We start from the raw sequence: 21807 nt of genomic DNA on the forward strand, positions 1-21807 counted from the left end.
TAACAGTGGCTAGAACTGGGAATAGCAGATGATCGCTTGAGCGTGAACCTGTTTTCCTTAGGTGCACACACACAGACTCCGTTTGTGCAGTGTAGGCGTATGTGTACACTTATACCCGGTCCAGCTTCTCTCATTCTGGTGACCTCTAGACACTCGTGGATCATCGTTGTGCCAGGGAGTCATGCTGACAGTTTCATATTGTTCATTGATTTATTTAATTCTAATAGCACACCTGCAGTTTACCCCTGATGAAGAAAGGAAGTAGTATAGGTGGGAGTTTTCATTGTGGCTCACCGGAAACGAATCTGACATCCATGAGGACGCAGGTTTGATCCCTGGCCTCGTTCAGTGGGTTAAGGATCTGGTGGTGTCGTGAGCTGTGGTGTAGGTTGCAGACGGAGCTCGGATCCCCCAAAAAAGTTGTGTAGGTGGTATTAACCCCCAAGTCAGAGATGACGAAATGGAGGTTCATTGAGGTTATATCAGTTCTTCAGGGTCTCATAGTGTCACAGCTAGAATTTGAACAGTGCTATTCTTAACTATTTTTAAAGCAGTGGGACTGTTCTTCAGTTGAAACTGTAGTGAAGTCCAGTCCGTAAACCCCACAGAGACAGCACTGGTACAGATGAGGTGGGAGACAGTTATGTGGGGATGGGAGCCTGCGTGCTCAGCTCGTTGGTAGTCTCTAGGCTTCTCTCTGGAATCCTTAGGATTCTTCTAAACAGTGTGGACACTCTAACTAAATATAAGAGTTTGCTAAATTTGATGAGTTTTTAGCTTCTTTGGATGTTACAGTGTGCCTATTTTTCTTACGCTTCCTGGTATGTCTGTCTGCCTTAGTATCTTCATTTTATTGCTCAATAGCATTTTATTTTATTTTATTTTATTTTATTTTATTTTTTTGTCTTTTTGCCTTTTCCAGAGCCGCTCCCGCAGCATATGGAGGTTCCCAGGCTAGGGGTCAAATCAGAGCTGTAGCCACCGGCCTACGCCAGAGCAACGTGGGATCCGAGCCATATCTGCGATCTACACCACAGCTCACGGCAACGCCGGATCCTTAACCCACTGAGCAAGGCCAGGGATCGAACCCGCAACCTCATGGTTCCTAGTCGGATTCGTCAGCCACTGCGCTATGACGGGAACTCTAATAGCATTTTAAAATTATGTGGGTATGTGTTCAAATAATGGTGAATCTTCTAGCGTTCTATTTATGTTATAGAATGCTGGTGTGATTTGTAGTTGAGTTTATTTCGGAGCATTTGATAACTAACTCTTCTTTACCTTTCAGATTCTCTTTGTGGCCAGATGGGTTTGTATGGACAGGCTTGTCCATCTGTAACTTCATTAAGGTGAGTGCGCTGTTTTTTTACTGGAGCATATGCAACATTTGAAAAGTTACGCTGGTGAAGTCACATTAAATTGGTTTCGCTCTAAGGTTCAGAATAAAATACTGTAGTTTGTTTCCTTAAATAGTCCTCTTTTGTGGGGCTGGGAGTTGTTTTTGCTTACAGAGACGTTTGTGGTAGTGGGATTTGGATATTAATCTCCAGTTGGTGAATGTACATATATGTTCTTGTACATGAAATGACATTTTACACTTCGTCATTCCTTTTTTTTTTCTTAAAAAAAAAAAAAAAAAAAAGGCGAAAAACCCTAATCTGCTTTCTATTTGTTTTAACTAGAAAATACATGGTAAATTTTTATTTTTAATTTTTTAAAATTTTTAAATTTTTTTGTTTTTTTGCCATTTCTTGGTCCGCTCCTGCGGCATATGGAGGTTCCCAGGCTAGGGGTCGAATCGGAGCTGTAGCCACTGGCCTATGCCGGAGCCACAGCAACGGGGGATCTGAGCCGCGTCTGCAACCTACACCACAGCTCACAGCAACGCCGGATTCTTAACCCACTGAGCAAGGGCAGGGACCGAACCCGCAACCTCATGGTTTCTAGTTGGATTCGTTAACCGCTGCGCCACGACTGGACCTCCATGGTAAATTTTTATTGCCTTTATAGCAGATTATTAAATAAGACTGGATGGCAATTTAAACCTCTTTCCAAAGAATGATATAAACATAATGCCTAACTTATCCCCATGTACAATAAATAAGTAAAATGTAAAAAAGTAGGAATTAAGTTGTATTCAGCCCAATGGCTTTAGATTTTTTTTTGAAGTTGCTAAATCTTTTATGTAAATTAAATCTTTTTTTTCTAGCTCTAAGGTTGACTTTTTTATTATTATTATTTTTAAATAGTGTAAATTAAATCTTATATGAAATCCTGTGAATAAAAGATAAATGTGGAGCTTTTCTGCTTGCTTAGACTTCTGTGTTCTACCCTCACAGATGCCCTGAGGGATTACTGTAGTTCTCAGAGCACAGATTGAAAAAATAACCTAAATATAATCTGTTAATTGAAATCTTTCAGACTTGAATACAAAGTGTTGATGGCAGCACCTGCCAGTTACCTGTGGTGTTGCAGCTAGCTGTATCATTTATTCATTCAGTATATTGAGCACCTAGTATATTAACAGGAATTATTATAAATGTTGGGGCTACAGGGGTGAACATAACAGATAAAAATCCTGTAATTACTGGGCTTACATTAAAACAAAAAAAGTAAGAAATATCTGAGCGTGTCAGTGATAAGAGCTAGGGTGAAAAATAAAGGAGAAGGTGATAGGAAATAGAGGGGTGTTTGTCCATGTTAGGTAAGGTAGTCTGGGAAGGCTTTCCTGGTGAAAAGATTACATTTGAATGAAGATGTGAAAGGGTGATGGCATGAGCTGTAGGCACTGTGTAGGTGGAAGGTGAGAATTCCTAGCAGAGGGAACCCAGGAAGTTTCAGGGCAGGAGACGTGCCTTGAATGTTGGAGGAACAGTGACCGAGGTCATCGTGGCTTGAAAAAAGTAAGCAATGACCAGAGTTGGAATTGCCCAGCTTTGGAGGGCAGGAGAGATGATAGAAAATTATTAGAGCCATGAATACGAAGTCAAAGAATCCTTAGGCTTGAAGGAAATTCTGGTTGTTCAGAATGCTACAAAAGAAAAATAAAGTTTCTTTTTTAGTTTGTATATACTAGAATTTTTATCAGAGTAAGACTGGCTGTCCTTTTTCCTCAGTAGGAAAGCTTTTCTTCATGCCATTATGACATTTCTTTCCCTGAGAATGCATCTTCCTGCTTATAATGGAAGTAGGTAGAGTGATTGCTTTTCTTCTTTGTTGGAGTCCATGTGCCCTGACCCCCTGACCCTGACCCAACAACGGATGTAACTCTGAAAAGAACTTAAAAAAAAAAAGACTCTTATTTTTTCTTTAATCTCCAAAGCTATTGTAGAACTAATTTCATGCAACACTGTGATTTCTGCTTAGTGTGATGGGAAGATTCATTTTACCTTTTTTTTTTTTTAAATATTTAAAACTTTAGATATGGGTCTATCAGGATATTTTTGTGAATTTTAATCTTCCACTGGTTGTAGACTTCAAGTTATCTTAGTTGTGGAATATGCTGACAGTCATATATTAAAGTCATTCAATGAGATTTTAAATCCCTGTATAGGAATAGTTATGTTTAGGTGAAGCTTATATATGACATTGGGTTAGAAATAATATATGCATAATTTTTTGTTTGATAGAATTATATAATTGGAAGGAATGATGAAAGAGAAGAGATACTATGAGTTATTTTATGACTTTAATTCTAATTCTTGTGTATAATATCCTACAATAAAATTTTTGTGGCTAGAATATAAGCTTAAAATTTAGTTAATAAGTGGAGAAGCTCTGTAGCATTTGAGTTGAGATATTTAGTATCCTTATATCCTAATCTTTCATTTTTGTAGTATTCTAAATAGTCCATCTATGACCAGAGGAGGGTGAAAGGCTTCTTGATGTCTTGTTTCTAGTAGCAGTCTTGGTATTGTTAAGGCAGCTTTGGTATATAGTCTTAGAATCAGGTAGATACAGGTTCACATCTCTGCCATGTATTATCCGTAAGGTCATGGACAAGTTACTTGACTTCTCCTAGTTTTATTCTAATAGGGTTGTTAATGCTTACCTCATTGGCCTGTTAGGATTCAGGGGATAGAATATATACGTAAGGCGTCTGGCATATTTTTCTCTCTTTTGCATTTTCCAGCAGTAGAAAGCAAAAGGGGTAATTATTTGGAGACTAGAAGAGAACATGCCTGTATCCTCTGCTGTCAGCTCAAGAACATGGGGTAGAAGAGGGTTTCTTTTCCCCTCTTTCTCAGTCCCACACAGTGGCAAAAACACCTTTTGCCTTGTGCCATAGTTCATCATTGTCATCTTTATCAGTCTTTTTGGACTTGATAAATGTATTAACTCATATATTTAGTTTTGGCATGTTCCAGTTAAATGGAGAGAAATGAGAAAGCCTCTTGATTTTGACCATTACAGAAACTTGAACTTTTTGGGATTATCTTCTAAAGTGTTATGGACTGACATGGTAACCACTAGCCTCACGCGGCTACTTACATTTAAATTAATTAGGAAAAAAATCAGTTTCTTAGTCACACCAGCCGCAGTCGAAGTGCTTAGTAGTCACACATGGCTACTGACTATCATGTTGATAGCACACAGGCATTTCTGGTGTTGTAGAAAGTTTTGTCCCAACTGTGACTTGCACACAGTTATTTTTAGTCCCTTATGGTTTCTTTGTATTTTGTATCTTGAGGAGATATTTGTCCAGGTGCAAGAACTGCAGCAAAGGGTCCCAGGTCCCAATCTATCTCAGTTTGATTCAGTAAGTTTATTTTAGTCAGGCTTTGCGTGGTTGTAAGTAAAGGAAACCAGCACTGGATTATACCAAACAAAAAAGAAAAGGAATTTATTTGGTGGATACTCTAGGGTATTTCACAGAACCCAGGGGTAGCCAGATCTCTAAGGGAATAGAACTTAGGTTTTTAGGAACCTTGGCAGTATATTTTCTTCTCTGTTGTTTTGCTCTGAATGTAACTTATCTATTCTTTTCTGCAAACCAACTTTCCTTGCTTTTTTGGCATATGGCCATCTGATACCTCTTAAATTTACAGCTTTTTCAAGAGGACCAGCCCAAACTGTTTCAGTTCTAATTCTAAATTCTTGGAAAAAAAATTCAGATGAAAAGTTTGAATCAGAAACCAACCCTCATTAAAATCCTTTAATTTATTGTGGTGGTGTTGACTTTCAGGGCTTTGGGGAGGGAAATAAGACTGAGAAATGGCTTGGTGAGCTAGGCAAAACCTTATAAAAAAGGTTTCTGGTACAAAGCAGCATGTGTCCAATGTTGGGTGAGAAAAGTTAGAGTTTGTTGATCTATTTATTAAAATATAGTTGATTTATAATGTGCCAATATCTGCTGTACAGCAAGATATATATAGATATATATGCACACACATTTGCTTTCTTATATTATCTTCCATCATAGTCTATCCCAAGAGACAGAATATAGTTAGTTCCCTGTGCCATACAGTAGGCCTTCATTGCTTTTCCATTTAAATGTAATAGTTTGCATCTATTAACCCCAAACTCCCCATCCATCCCACTCCCTCCACCCTCTCCCTTGGCAACCACAAGTCTATTCTCTATGTCTGTGAGTCTGTTTCATAGATAGGTTCATTTGTGCCATATTTTAGATTTCACATCTAAATGGTATCATAGTATTTGTCTTTCTCTTTTTGACTTACCTCACTTAGTATGAGAATCTCTAGTTCCATCCATCTTGCTGCAAATGGCATTGTTTTGTTCTTTTTTTAATGGCTGAGTAGTGTTCCACGGTCTGTGTGTACCACATCTTCCTAATCCATTCTTCTGTCAATGGACATTTAGGTTGTTTCCATGTGGCTATTGCGAATAGTGCTGCTATGAACATAGGCATGCATGCATCTTTTTGAATTGTAGTTTGGATATATGCCCAGGAGTGGGATTGCTGGATTGCATGGTATTTCTATGTTTAGTTTTCTGAGGAACCTCCATGCTGTTTTCCATAGTAGTTGTACCAGTTCACATCCCCACCAGGAGTGAAGGAGGGTTCTCTTTTCTCCACATCCTCTCCAGCCTTTGTTACGTGTAGACTTATTAGTGGTGAACATTCTGACTGGTGTGAAGTGGTATCTCATTGTAGTTTTGATTTGCATTTCTCTAATAATTAGTGATGTTGAACATTTTTCCATGTCCCCGTTGGCTATTTGTTTGGAGAAGTGTCTATTTAGGTCTTCTGCCAGTTGCTCAATTGGGTTGTTTTGTCATTGTTGTTGAATTCTGTGAGCTGTTTGTATATTGTGGAGATTAAGCCCTTGTTGCTTGCATTGTTTGCAATATTTTCTCCCATTTCATGGGTTGTCTTTTCATTTTTTTAAAGGTTTTCTTTGCTGTGCAGAAGCTTGTAAGTTTGATTAGGTTCCATTGCTTTATTTTTGTTTTTATTTCTATTGCTGTGGGAGGCTGCCCTAAGGAAACGTTTGTACGGTTTATGTGGTTTATGTTAGAGAATGTTTTGCCTGTGTTCTCTTCTTGAAGCCTGATGGTGTCATGTCTTATGTTTAAATCTTTAAGCCATTTTGAGTTTATTTTTGTGCATGGCGTGAAGGTGTCTTCTGGTTTCACTGATTTAAATGCAGCTGTCCAGTTTGCCAGCACCACATGCTGAAGATTCTTGCCTCCTTTGTCGAAGATCAATTGACCATAGGTGTCTGGGTTTATTTCTGGGCTCTCTGTTCTGTTCTGTTTATCTGTCTGTTTTTGTACCAGTTCCATACTGTCTCTCTCTCTCTTTTTTTTTTTTTTTTTTGTCTTTTGCCATTTGTTGGGCTGCTCCCGCGGCATATGGAGGTTCCCAGGCTAGGGGTCTAATCGGAGCTGTTGACACCAGTCTACACCAGAGCCACAGCAACGCAGGATCCGAGCCGCATCTGCAACCTACACCACAGCTCACGGCAACGCCGGATCCTTAACCCACTGAGCAAGGGCAGGGATCAAACCCGCAACCTCATGGTTTCTAGTCGGATTCGTTAACCACTGCGCCACGACGGGAACTCCCATACTGTCTTGATTACTATAGCTTTGGAATATTATCTGAAGGAGAGTTATGCCTCCTGCTTTGTTTTTTTTTTCCTCCCCTCAGGATTGCTTTGGCAATTCTATTTCTTTTATGGTTCCATATAAATTTTTGGATTGTTTGTTCTGGTTCTGTGAAAAATGTCACGGGTGATTTGATGGGATCACATTAAATCTAAAGATTGCTTTGGGTAGTATGACCATTTTAACAATATTAATTGTTCTGATCCAGGCGCATGGGATATATTTCCATTTCTTTGAATCCTCTTTAGTTTCCTTTATTAATGTTTTGTAGTTCTCAGCGTCTAAGTCTTTTTCACCTCCTTGGTCAAGTTTCCCTAGGTATTTAATTTTAAAAGGTATTTTTTTATACTCCTTTTCTAATATTTCATTGTTGGTGTACAGAAACGCAACCAATTTCTGAGTGTTAATATTCTATCCTGCTACTTCGCTGAATTCATTTATCAGATCGAGCGGTTTTTGTGTAGAGTCCTTAGGGTTTTCTATATGTAGTATCATGTCATCTGTGTATAATGAACATTTTACCTCTTCTTTTCCATTTTGGATACCTTTTATTTCTTTCTCTCTCTCTCTCTCTCTCTCTCTCTCTTTTTTTTTTTTTGTCTGAATAAAAGTGAGAGTGGGCATCCTTGTCTTGTTCCAGATTTTAGCAGGAATTCTTTCAGCTTTTTTCTGTTGAGTATTGGCTGTGGGTTTGTCATAAATGGCTTTCATTATTTTTTGTTTGTTTTTTGTTTTTTGCTTTTCAGGACCTTACCCACAGCATATGGAGGTTCGCAGGTTAGGGGTCATATCAGAGCTGTAGCCGCTGGCCTACACCACAGCCACAGCCGCACCAGATCTGAGCTGAGCCTGTGACCTACACACACCTCCCAGCAATGCTGGATCCCTCACCTGCTGAGCAAGGCCTGGGATCTCACCTGCATCTTCATGGATACTAGTTGGATTCGTTTCCACTGTGCCGTGATGGGCACTCCCTGGCTTTCATTATGTTGAGATATATTCTCTCTGTACCCACTGAGTTAGGATTTCAAGAAGGGGTATTTGAGGACGCAGAGCCTTTCCTTACGGTCACGTGGATAGTGAATGAAAGATTTGAGTCCCATCTTCATAGCAGAGAAGAGTCTCCTTAGAATTATGGATTTGAAATTGAACTTCTGCTTTAGTTCTAATCAATTTGACAGATACGTATTTGAATACTTATGTGTTTAAGAGCATTCAAGATTCTCATAAAAGCTGCAAAAAGAAAAGGACAGCAATCAGATTATTCTGCCCCATACTGGTGCTTACTTGAGAGCCTGAGGGATAGGTGCTGTGGACAGGTCCAGGGAAAGTTGTGGTGCTGAAGGGAGGTTTAAAGTATAAGTGACCCATTTTTTCCCAGTTATGTGTAATATTCTTCCTCCCCATCGCCCACATATGTATGGAACTTGAAAAGTACGTATTAACTGTAACAGTTTACAACTCGTGGAGATTATGGACGGATGAGACTCATTTGACTAAATAGAGGCAGAGACGCAGAAGCACATAGTGCTCCTTGATATTTTACAGGTGGGTCTACAGTTAATTCAAGGAGAAACTAAACAAAACAAAAGAAGCCTGTGTAGTATAATGGGAAGCCATATAAAATGGGGATCGTCAGTCATGCTTTCTTTACCTTATAGCACAAACGTAGTTATTTTTATTGACAGTGACTATCTTCGTTGCTCTCCAGAAGAAACAAAAGTGGCTTGAACTAAATTCATGAAGGAACATTATTACTCCTTCTCAAATTGATTTTAGACATTCCACAGGTATAGAGTGGTATCTCATTTTGATTTTAATTTGCATTTTCCTGATGACTGATAAATGTTGAATATCTTTTCATGGGCTTATTGACTACTTTATGTTTTCATTCAAATCACATCTGCAATCTACACCACAGCTTATGGCAATGCCAGATCCTTAACCCACTGAGTGAGGCCAGGGATCGAACCCACAACCTCACGGTTTCTGGTCGGATTCATTTCCGTTGCACCATGACGGGAACTCCCACAAATTCTTAAGACAAATGCTTTGCAAGTATTTTCTTTTAGTTTGTGGCTTGTATTTTCATTCTCCTAACAGTGTCTATTGAAGAACAAAGGTATTAATTAATTTACAAATTTCTTTTTAGGGCCGCACCCTGGGCATATGGTGGTTCCCGGGCTAGGGGTTGAATCAGAGCTGTAGCCACAGGCCTACGCCACAGCCACAGCAACGGCAGATCCAAGCCGCATCTGCGACCTGCACCACAGCTCACGGCAACGCCGGATCCTTAACCCATTGAGTGAGGAGGCCAGGGATCAAACCTGCGTCCTCACAGATACTAGTCAGATTTGTTTCCACTGAGCCATGTCGGGAACTCCAAAGAACAAAGGTTTTTAATTTGATAAAGTCCAATTCATCAGACGTTTTATGAATTTTAATTTTTCACATCATAGCTGAGAAATGTTTAACCAAATGTTGTATTTTCTCTTCTGAGTTCTTCTATAGGTTGTATAGTTTTAGCTTTTATGTTTCGTTCTGTGATTCATTTTTCAAATTTTTATGTATGATGTGAGACGAAGGTCGTTGTTAACTTTTCTTCCCATGCAGATAGCTAGGCGGTTGTTTGAGCATCGCTTTTTTTGGGAAGTTTTTCCTTTCTCCACCAACTTGTCTTGGCCCTTTTATGGAAAATCATTGGGTTATATGTGATAGGTCTATTTTTGTTTATATGTCTGTTCTTTCATTGGAACCACTGGTATTGATTACTGTGGTTTTATAGTAAGTCTTGAAATCCGATAGTCTTAAATTAATTAAGTACACCCTGCTTTACAGGTTGAGAAAATACCGCGATAATCGTGTATTTGCTTAGTGGTGGATTAAACATTGATGTGAAGAAAAATTTCCGTATTTATAAATTACAGACTGAATTTTTAGAAGATAGTTAAGAACTATGACTTCTTGAGCACATGGGAGGGAATGGGAAGCTCCATTACCATAAGGTGGTGGCTCTTCATGGAAGTCGCTATGCTTGATGAGAAGAAGATAGCTAAAATCTGTGTTAAAGACAGCAAAGCTGAGAAGCTTTGAAGTGATAATGGCAAGAAGCAAAAAGTAGAAACAAAAATACAGGTTTTTTATGAGCCAGTAGTGGAATAAGAAAGATGATTCTCTAGGCAGAGAAACTCCTCTAGTATCTAACAAGTTTAAGTTGCAACAACTTATGCAGATTGATTATTAGTCAACATTTCACCCTCAGTTGCACTGAAATTTCTATGGAAGTTAGTATTTCCCACCGTGGAATGATAGTCAGAATCGATGCATTACATTAGTTGGCAGTGATTGGCTCTTAGGAAGGAAGGTCTCTTTGTTTAGATTTTCACTGATAGGTAGGGTCAGCTGACTAATGGCAGAAGTCATAGCTTATTGACTCATTCCCATTTAATTCCGAAACAGCCTCAGTGAATGTGCCTTTGACTTGTATAGTTCTCTAATTTTTCTTTCCTTCAGTGAATGTTGTTTAGAATTGAGTGTGTCCCTTCTTTATCCATTCATCTGTCGATGGACATTTAGGTTGTTTCCATGTTCAAAATTTATTTGGTGTCCAAAGAGTATTTGGGTGTGAGTTACAGCTGTCAAAATGTATTAGGTACTAACACTAAGAAAAAATTGAAATAGTTGCTGATTTATGTAGAAATAATAATGTACCCGTTATAGGTTAACATAGACAACACGTTTATGAAAAATAACTGTATTTTCCAAAGCAAAACAATTAGAAGATTGGTGTTGCTTTATGTCTTTGAATGTTTTAAAAATATCTGGCTAAATAGAGGCGGCTGAATTCTTTTCTGTGTCTGTGCATTCAGTCTCTTGTGGAAGTACCCATCACATAGCAGCTGAAAAGCTCCACGGTACACTTAGAGGATGACAGTGAGAAAGGCCAGTAATATCTTACCGTAGACATTGTTGTAACCCTTCAGATCCCCTGAAAGTGTCTCTGGACCACACTAGGCGGACCACTGAACCGTACTATGCTGCATACATTGTATGTGGCAGCTTAAGCTGTTACTTTCGTACTTCCTGTGTATCACACTTAACACCAAAAGATGAAGCAGGATCACCTTCCACGATGTCATATTACTGATGGAAAGCTGTGGAGGCAGCATGCTTGGAAGATGGGCTATCCAGTGAATGTATGGCGAGCTGAAGCAGTGTGGGTGTAGAGAGGTCAGGAGAAACACTTCAATGAAACAAAGTAAACCAGTGGATACGTGTTACTCAGAGGACATTTTTTAGTATATGCACACACATATGTATATATGGAGGTTCCCCGGCTAGGGGTCTAACTGGAACTCCAGCTGCCAGCCTACACCACAGCCACAGCAACGCCAGATCAGAGCTGCATCTGTGACCTACACCACAGTTCACGGCAACGCCGGATCCTTCACCCACTGAGCAAGCCCAGGGATGGAACCTGCAACCTCATGGTTCCTAGTCAGGTTCGTTAACCACTGCGCCACGACGGGAACTCCCCTGCACGTATATTTTTAAAAGCTAAGTATAAGACGTATTTATAGCAGATTCTGTCTGGGTTTTAAGTAGGATCTGCAAAGATGACTTGGAATGTTCCTCTGTCAAAGGGGCTGTAGTTATCAGTCTTTCCAGCCCCTCAAGATTCAGGGGTTCCAAAAGGTGCAGTGCGACTTATATGCAAAATACAAGACTTACTTCATGACAGAATGTAGTTTAGTGGTGAATGTCCAAAATATTTATTTTTATTCTCTAAATTGTAGAATAAAATACTTTTAAGATGAGAATTACATATGTAGCATAAAAATATCTTTTGACCATATAATCCCTAAATTTTAATGGAGTTCTAATTACGTGAGTATGGCTTGTATGAATTTAGATACAGTTTGTGAATCTAAGATTATATATTTGAGTAATAGAGTAATTTTGAGAGATTCTACGCAAGAGCAATAAGTATATTATGGTCCTTAAAATAGATCCTGTTGAAGTTGTGTACTTGAAACTTAGAGAAGGAACCCAGATGATACTAGTATTGTGAAATACATGAAGCATCGTTAACAAAGAGAACTCTGACCAGTTCTCATTTTCCAAGATGGGAATTAAAGAAACTTTCTTCTTTGTAGTACGGGAGATAAAGATTAGCCTGTTAAAACTTACTATTATTGTTTTTAAATATAATAAATTATGACATAACCTTTTGTGAACTTTTCTTCCCTTGGAGATAAATAATATGTGGATCTCCAAAACAGGTAATATCAGGACTTTGTTTTGTTTTTTTTTTTTTGTCTTTTTGCTATTTCTTGGGCCGCTCCCGTGGCATATGAAGGTTCCCAGGCTAGGGGTCGAATCAGAGCTGTAGCCACCGGCCTACGCCAGAGCCACAGCAACGCGGGATCCGAGCCGCGTCTGCAACCTACACCACAGCTCACGGCAACGCCGGATCCTTAACCCACTGAGCAAGGGCAGGGACCGAACCTGCAACCTCATGGTTCCTAGTCGGATTCGTTAACCACTGCGCCACGACGGGAACTCCAGGACTTTTAAAAATGACATAATGAGGTTCTTTTTTCATCCCTCCTTTTTTTATGATAAATAGCTCTGAAATCACAATGGTGCTAACAAATGGCTGTTGTCTCACAAAATCACCCCAGTTTTTTCATAAGCCATATTGTGAATATTCTTGTAATTTTAGGGGTGAAACAAAAGTTGTGAAAGGCAAGAGTTTTGAATTGTGAACTTTTACTATTTATGTATTGGATTCCCTATCTTAAGTTATGTTTCTGTAATTTTCACTTCCGTGAGGATATTTTGGGCTTGTCTTTTAAAGAGATTGTTCGTTGCTCATAGGTGGTATAAGGGCTCAGTTATTCAGACCTTACTTAGTGGTGATTAGTTTGATGCCATCCACTTTCCTCCTAAGTAGAGCAGAGAGCCGTTGCTTTGAAAAGGTAGGAGTTTACTGCAGAAGAAGAGCAAGTAATTAACTTTGGAGTTTATAATACCAACTCTGGGGAGCAGTATTGGAGGTCCTAGGCAGTGTGGGTTGGGATATCCAAGGTAGAGAAAATGCTTGGAAGTGTGCCAGATATAAATTATATGCAATCTACAAACAGTTTAAAAACACAGCCCTTTTGGAATTCACTGGTGGCACAGCAGATTAAGTATCCAGCCTTGTCATTGTTGTGGCTCAGGTCATGGCTGTGGCATGGGTTCGATCCCTGACTCAGTAATGTCCACATGCTATCTATCGTTGTGGCCAGAAACCCCCAGCCCTTTCTGGGTCACTTCTTTAGAGTAAATGATTGAATGAGGGGCTCATTTCCATTGAGGTTGATAAATGGTTATTGTGTGATTTAGGGCATATGAGTCTAAAGCCGCTGAATAAAAGTAACAATTTAAGATTTAGAAAATTCAGGTTTTTTTTCCTGTCATTTTGTCTTTTAGGGCCACACCCACGGCATATGGAGGTTCCCAGGCTAGGGGTCTAAATGGAGCTGAAGCTGCCGGCCTACCCCACAGCCACAGCAATGCTAGATCTGAGCCGCGTCTGAGACCTACACCATAGCTTACAGCAACGCTGGATCCTTAACCCACTGAGCAAGGGCCTGGGATCAAACCTGCAACCTCATGGTTCCTAGTCGGATTCGTTTCTGCTGCACCACGACGGGAACTCCAAAACTCCTGAATATGAATTTTCTAAATATGGAAATTCTGAGTGTGAATTTAATAGTAATGATAGCTAATATTTATTGAGTGCTTATTTAGTATATTTTAGAAACTCTTTGTGCTTTGTATGTATTAGCTCATTTAATCCTCTCAGTAATCCTTCGAGGTGGGTCCTCTTTTTATCTTCAGCTACAAATGAGGAAACGCAGGCATAGAGAGGCTCATTTACTCGTTTAAGATTATAGACCTAAAAGTGAAGAGCTTGGATTCCAGTCCAGTCAGTCTTGCTCAGAACCTGTACTCCTTTTTTTTTTTTTTTCTTTTTAGGGCTGCACTTACAGCATGTGGGAATTCCCAGGCTAGGGGTCGACTCAGAGCTGCAGCTGCAGACCTACACGCAGCCACAGCAACGCTGGATCCGAGCCGCATCTGTGACCTATGCCACAGCTTGTGGCAGTGCCTGATCCTTAACCCACTGGGCGAGGCCAGGGATCAAACCTGCATCCTCATGGATACTAGTTGGGTTCTAAACCCACTGAGATATAACAGAAACTCCCAGAGCCTGTATTCTTAATCACTGTATTCTTTTCTAATGTAGGACATTGACTGTGTTATTTCCCTGACATTGAATTAAGAATAGAAACTTTAGCTTTGCTGATATATGATAACTAATTTTTTTTTTTTTTTTTTTTTTTTTTTTGCCCTGCCCGTGGCTTGTGGAAGTTCCCAGGCCAGGGACTGAACCCATGCCATAGCAGCGACCTGAGCTGCCTCAGTGACAGCACCAGGTCCTTAACCTGCTGTATCATAGTGGGAACTCTTACGATAACTAATTTTGAAAAAAGCAATAGCAGTTGTTTTTGCTTGGAAGTAGCTTAAATTATTACTTCATTTATAATATTTAAACATTTGTCGCATGCTTTCAAAATGTAAGCTCAATCTGTGGTAGATTATTTTCTTCCTTTTTAGGTTTCTGCCACAATCTGCCTTGGGTACCCAAATATCCACTGTCACCTTCTTCCTAGTAACTAGAACTCATTCACCCTTTTTCCAAGGGAAACAGCCTAGAATTTCATCCAATGATTATATCCAGCTGAAATTCTAAGCTCTCTGAGTGCTTTCATTTTTCATTAGATCCCAGAGTGGCTCTTTGTTTGTAGTGGTGGAGAAGGAATAGGATAATAGCAATAAAAGCTGTTATTCAGAAAGAGGCGGGGCACAAAATGATCACTAGGCCAAACTGATAATAAAATCCTATGAGGTAGTGGTGACAGTTTAATAAACTCTTCGATTCTGCTCTGTGCTGGGCTCTCCTTTGTCCCCTGTGCCCTCTGAAAGGCCTTACCTTGTCCAGGATCCTCCACGGCCACATCCGAGGTGGGGAATAGTGAAGATCCCCTTTCTGGAAAGTGCACAGGTTTTATATTCACTTGCTCTTGGGGAGCTTGGCTATTATTTGGGAAACCTAGGAGGCTTTGCAGTCTGGACACATGCCTCTCCCACCCCCCATCCAATACAGTTATCTTAAAAACTTAGTTTCTAGACTTGTTGCTACTTTAAGCCAAGGGACATGCCCAGGCAGCAGTTTTTAATATGAAGACCCTTCCCTTTGTACTCCACTCACCCCAGGGATTTCTAACTTTGTGGTGGTGCCATGGAGCCCCTTCAGCATCTGGTAAAACCTGTGGATCCTTCTTAGAATAATACCTCAGTATTCATAAAATACTTAGGATTACAAAAGAGATAAATTAATCACAGTAAATAGGGTTAGGAAAACATGAACTTTCTGACATAATAATATATGTGCCTTTAAATTAACACGTTAAATAAAAGATCTAGTGGCAAGCCTGATACACTACCATACATTTGAAGTAGTTGATGAGTAAATAAAAAGTTGAGATTCTGCAATATTTACCATGTGGTAAGAATCTGTGATTTTTATTGACGGCAAAGTCACAGGTACTGTTAATGCTGCTCTGATTTGTTGTCTACTTTCATAATTAAAGGGAATTCTAAGTTTTCGTTACAAGTCAGTGAGAATAAAGAATGTATTCTCCCCCATCCAAGTTTATCCAGCTCTTGTAGCTCCTGAGGAGCGATGGCTCTGGGTGAGCCATTTGAAACGATGGTCTTGGGTAGAAAGTCAGCAGCTTCACGGCAGCGCTTTTCTGAGGCAAAGGCACCCGTCTTCTCTCCTGCTAAGCCTGCAGCTTTGCACCTGTCACTCAGCAACTTCATTTTGCTACTGCAGAAGCAGTTGGTGTTTTTTCAGCCATGTAGGGCTTTAAATTATAGGACTTTAGCTTGAATTGCAGGCCATAGGCAGGGAGAACCTCTCTTAGCAAATCTGCATTTTCTCCATCTCTCCTTGTAACTTTTCTCTTGTAGGACTTTAAGTGCTTCAAAGGAGCCAGCACATGCCAGTATTCTCAATTTTCCCTATAGTTTCTATCTCTCTCCTTGTTATTTATCCTCAGCTGGCATATAGTTTGTTTTCCAGTTGTAGTAGGTGACAGTTTGATCATATCCTTTGTCATTCTTTAATAAGTGTTACTAGCTTTTCATCCTGCAGTATTAGCATTTCTAATGTTTACTTAATCTACGCCTCTAAAGAGAGTATCTTATTTTAGGTCCTCTTATTTGTATCACTTCACTTCTGTGTCCCGCATTCAGTGTTTGTTAGGAATTGTATTCACCTCCTGGTTGAGAGCTTTTTATAGTAGTTAATCAAATACAAAGTCTGGAAGGTAGGGAGTTCCTGCTGTGGTGCAATGGGTTCAGAAGCCGACGGCAACAGCTCTGCTCGCTGTGGAGGTGCGGGTTCAGTCCCTGGCTTGGGAACTTCCATATGCTGTGGGTGTGGCCATTTAAAAAAAAAGTCTAGAAGGTAGGGAGTTCAGGGCTGGAAGGCAGCTTCACAATTGCTTCACCAAAAAATTAGGGACCCAGATCCTTCCTCTCTACGCTCATGTTCTTAGTATGTGGCTTATATTCTTTTGTATTGTTTTATTTTGTTTTTGTCTTTTCTAGGGCCTCACCTGCAGCATATGGAGGTTCCTAGGCTAGGGGTCTAATTGGAGCTACTGCTGCTGGCCTACGGCACACTCACAGCAATGAGGGATCCAAGCTGCGTCTGCAACCTACACCACAGCTCATGTCAACACTGGATCCTTAACCCGCTGAACGAGACCAGGGATCGAACCCGCGATGTCATGGTTCCTAGTTGGATTCGTTAACCACTGAGCCACGATGGGAAGTCCCGTGGCTTATGTTCTTAAAGATCTTATGGTCCAAGATGACTGCTGGAGCAACAGCTATTATATCCGCATTCCAGAGAGCAGGGAGGGCAAGAGGTGTAATGCTGTTCAGAATAAAATTGGGGTTGTATTCTTAAGGAAGGAAGCCAAGATAGATATTAGTTGGCAGTTAGTGGTCTCTGCCATAGAGTTGCTTCTGGTTGCTTTTGGTGTTGAGCTGCAGCGACAGGAGGTATATGTAATATCTGTATATATATATATATATATATATATATATATGTAGATATCTATATCTATCTGTCTGTCTATCTATAGATAGGTAGATTCTTTGAGGTGCATGTGATCAGAATTACTGCTGTGGTAAATCACAAGGGTTTCTTTTGAGGTCCCAGTCGCTCAATTTTTCACATGATGCCAAGTCTTAGGATGAAATGCCAAGTGCTAGGAATGGAGGTAGGAAGGACTCAGAAATATCTAGGTGCCAACATCATGATTCTCATTATTCTTATTTCTTTTAATTTCTGTACTATTTTCCTCTTACCTTTATTTAGGAAAGTCAGTAATATCTCTACCCTTTTCCCACCTCTTTGATACTATTGAAAAACTTGAAAACTTTTTAAGTAAGCCTCGACTGCTCCTAGGAGTTAGGGAAGGTACAGGGGGAGGCCAAACATTGTGCTCAAGTAGCTAAAATGCATATTTGGGATCATACCAGTGGCGCTGTTTCATAAAGGGGACTTGGAACCACCTCCCTCCTCCTGTGTCATGGCTTAGTGTGGAGTTGTTATCTCTTGACCTTCTTACTGTATACAGAAAAAAATTCCTCATGGAGCATCTTTTGTACAACAGACCCCATCATAGAGTTAAGCACTTCAGACAAATTCTTCGTATTTGGCTTTATCCCACAAGTAACACTATCTTTTTATGTTGGTTTCTGTCTTCCCATTTTTCTCTGTCTTTCAGTAGAACTCTCTTCTTGTCTAGTGCTCCTTGTTAGTCTCCTTTTTTCCAGTTCATAAAGGACCTCAATTCTGTGGTTACCCTTACATCATACTATTGAATCCTCTTGTACCTCTTTTTTTTTTGCCATACCTGCAGTGTGTGGAAGTTTCCAGGCCAGGGATTGAACGTGCGCTGCAGTTGTGACCTGTGCCACAGCTGCGGCAATGTCAGATCCTTAACCCACGTCACCACAAGGGAACTTCCTTTCACGTCTTTCTTTTAGCTTTTATTTATTTATTTATTTATTGCTATTTCTTTGGGCCACTCCGCAGCATATGGAGGTTCCCAGGAGGTTCCCAGGCCAGGGGTCGAATCTGAGCTGTAGCCACTGGCCTACGCCAGAGCCACAGCAAAGCGGGATCCGAGCCGCATCTGCAACCTACTCCACAGCTCACGGTGATGCCAGATCCTTAACCCACTGAGCAAGGTCCGGGATCGAACCAGCATCGTCATGGATGCTAGTCGGATTCGTTAACCACTGCACCATGACGGGAACTCCCTCTTTCAGCTTTTAAACATGTTGGGTCTCAGTGTTCGAGGAGGCACATGCCCACACCTTCATTGCACAGTCACTGTTCCGATGACTTAACCACCGTTTGTTGACCCTTTGCCTATGTTCCTAGACTTTGTGGGAACAGAAATGACTAAGATGAGAATAAGATGAAAGAATAAGAACATGGGAAGAGTGCCTTGACCAGGCTTTCAGAAGCGGCGGGAGGGAGGTGTTTGGTCTGAGTCTTGAAAAAGTAGAGCCAAGTGCTCAGAGTAAGAAGGAAAAGGCGTGAAAGAAAACACACTCTTGTTCCTTTTACCCAAATACTGTTATTTTTCAGATACCGTCTGGCGTGGGGTTGGGCAGCCTCAGAAACACTAGTGTAGGGAAACTCTCCTCAGTGGGGAGGTGGGGGAGAAGGGGAGTGGGGTGGAGAGCTTAGGATGCAGTTATACACACAAGACAGCGTGGTAGAGCCACACTGAGGTTTTAATTGCTCCAGGAATTTAGAGAAGGATTACGAAGAGGTTCGTGAACGCCAACGTAGTTGGAAATGAGGCATTTAGATTCATTGTAATAGGAAAAATGGAACCATTGAAGGTTTTTGGGCACAAAGACACGAAAACCATGCTGATACTTCGCTTGGAGTATATACGTGGCCGCTGGCAGTGATTCGCAGGGAGGAGTGGTGAGAAATCAGAACCGAGGAGACCAGCTGGGAAGCTTTTGGAATGAGGTGAGGTAAAGAGGGCCTGAGTTTCTTAACCAGATTTCCAGAACCAGATTCCTCAGAGCTTCCCATGCTGTTTTTAAATCTGCCACCATCTGTTCCCTTATACAAGTGGGCTTCTGTCATCACCATTCCACCAGGAGAGTGCTTTCTAAAGTTACTGATGATCTGGCTAAATCTCATGGTTGTTTTTTTGTGTTTTCAGCCGTCAGTTTAAGCAGCAACAGTGGAAGCACTTCCTACCTCACTACCAAGAATGTGTAAAATTTAACAAACTGCAAAGAGGACAAGCTCCTTTTTCAGAGTTTAAATTTAAGAGATTTTTTAACAGTCTACCTCAAATCTGCTATAGGAGAACTGGCAAAAATAGGCACAGCCATGGAGTAATTCTTACTCATGATGTTTTTGATGACTAGGCAGCATTTTCTTTCCAGCCTATTAGATCTTAATGTTCTTTCAAGTCTTAGCTGAAATTCTTCCCTCTCTTCTTCTCACCCCTGCAGCCCATGTTGTCCCCTTTTCTGAACCAGTACGATACCCAGAGCTCCTTTCCAGCTCTTTCTTGTCTTTGACCTTCCTATTTGGAGGTTCCTAGAGGACTGCAGTTGTATCATGCTTGCTATGTGTGTGTGCTTGTGTGCATGTGGGGTGTGTGTATGCACAGTTTTACTCTAGAACAGCCTTGTACACGTGTAATTTCAAGTACTTTGTAAATGTTATAGCCGTATTAAGTACCTGCTTAGTGTATGTTCACATCATATTATTGAGATTCTCAAAGTCTCAGTGAAAGGAAACAGAAGTTAAAGATGGTTCTTACTCAGGAGCATCTGCGAGATCAGTTATATTCCAGTTTGGAATGTGCTTTTACATTAGCTTTGAAAGTGTACGTGCCTGGCTGCTTTGGAAATATGAACAAAGTAAAGCCACTTGGTGGAGACTTAATGGAGACAAAGAATGAGAGCATGATATGACAGTAGCCAGTGTTTGTAGAAGGAAATGTGAATGATAATAGCAGCAACTCCTATTATCACCACCAGTGACCAGCAGTTCTTGAATATTTACTAGTTGCCAGTCGCTGTTCTGAGTTCTTCTATCAGTGAGGCGTAGCTGCTATTATTGTCCTTTTACAGAGGAGGTATGGTAGAAAAACGAGTGGATGGGGCATCAGGAGAGCTGAGCTCTGATTTTAGTTCTGCTGTGAACGATTCATGTGACTTGGGGCAAGTCTTGCACTTCATTAGACTTGTTTTTCATTTTTAGGTTGAGGGATTGGTCTCTAATCTCTGATCTCTAGGGTACTTTGACATTTCTGCAATCTCTAAATTATCTTGGCTCCTTATTCCACTAGTGTCTATACCTTATTTCATGTTGGGAACAAGCATTTCTGGCTGAAATTGCAGACAGGATGGTAAGTTTTTTTTAAATCTCTGGAGGTGCTATATAGAGGAATTTAAAGTTTAATTTTCAAAGAAATGCATATGGTAGAGATGGGGAGGGAAGCAAATGTAAAATGTAAAACTGTTGATCACAATATCTGAAAAACAAGATAATAGGACTCTACTGGCAGTGCAGAGAGAACCCTCACGGCTGTCTCTTGATTTAAAGCTGCTCTTGCTTACTCTGGTTTGCTTTATGGTTCATGAGTACCTCCCAGGATGCTCCTAGAGTATGCTCTTAACCACCGCCTAGGATGCTCCCAGGATGCTCCTAGAGTATGCTCTTAACCACCGCCTAGTGAGTGTTTCTTCTGTGCACATGTTATCCTGCTTAACTCTCAAGAGTAATGTTGTAACCACAGGTACTGTTATTATTTGATTTTACGGATGAGATGGGGTTTAGAGACCTCAGCGCTTTCATAGTATCACAGGTAGTAACTGGTGGAATAAGTACTTGAACTCTGGTCTCCCTGCCAGCAGAGCCCGTGTTCTTTACCAGCTATACCTGCCTCCCAAATGGTCAGGGCCTAAAGCGCCTTCTCTAGGTTGCTTTTTGCCTCCAGCCATTGAGATAAAGTGTATGTACAGGATTTTCTTATCTAGGATTTTTTTTTTCTTTTTACTGAGATTCTTTAAGTTTCTTATTTTGTTTTCTATTTTTTCCTTTATTTCCGTATCACTTAGAAGTGTTTCATTCTCTGCTTTATTGTCAGGGTCACTATTCCTGCTTCTTTGGTCTCAGGATAGGAAGGTTTGTACCTTTTGTTGAAAGTTAGCGATTCCATTGTGTGACGTGTCAAACTTTGTCCTCCCCCCACCCCGCCTCCCCCAGACAGAGAAAAAAATATACATATATTTTTTGGCTGTGGCATGTGGAAGTTTCTAGGCCAGGGATTGAATTCGTGCCACATCAGCGACCTGAGCTGCTGCAGTGACAATGCTAGATCCTTAACCCACTGTCATAGGGCAGTTTCCTCCTCTATCTGGAATATGTGTTTACCTGGCAGATTTTGTTTTTTCTTTTTGTGGTACTGGTTTGAATTTTTCAGCCTCGTAGAGGAGTATATTACAGAATCCGGATCCCTGGATGTTTCTGTAATCCTGTCCTCGAGTTTT

At 40.5% G+C, this 21807-nt stretch overlaps 1 protein-coding gene across 18 annotated transcripts in view; it reads left to right on the forward strand.

Annotated features, from left to right (window-relative positions):
- FOXJ3 (forkhead box J3) overlaps nt 1-21807 on the forward strand; it is a 140577-nt gene that overhangs the window by 22300 nt on the left and 96470 nt on the right. For 15 of the 18 annotated variants that reach the window (XM_021096929.2, XM_021096935.2, XM_084965479.1 and 12 more), the window contains exon 2: nt 1289-1349. In XM_021096929.2, the coding sequence (XP_020952588.1) occupies nt 1306-1349 (44 nt within the window). In that variant the 5' untranslated portion in view covers nt 1289-1305. Of the gene's footprint in view, nt 1-922; nt 1170-1288; nt 1350-21807 lie in introns of those variants that run through there. The other 3 variants (XM_084965477.1, XM_021096932.2, XM_084965484.1) reach the window with 3 other exon arrangements.

The sequence above is a fragment of the Sus scrofa genome, chromosome 6 (genome assembly GCF_054392235.1).
Source record: "Sus scrofa isolate SSC_HxYL_T2T_F1_AM1 chromosome 6, Sscrofa_HxYL_maternal_Yorkshire_Landrace_v2.0, whole genome shotgun sequence".
NCBI classification, from domain to species: Eukaryota; Metazoa; Chordata; class Mammalia; order Artiodactyla; family Suidae; genus Sus; species Sus scrofa.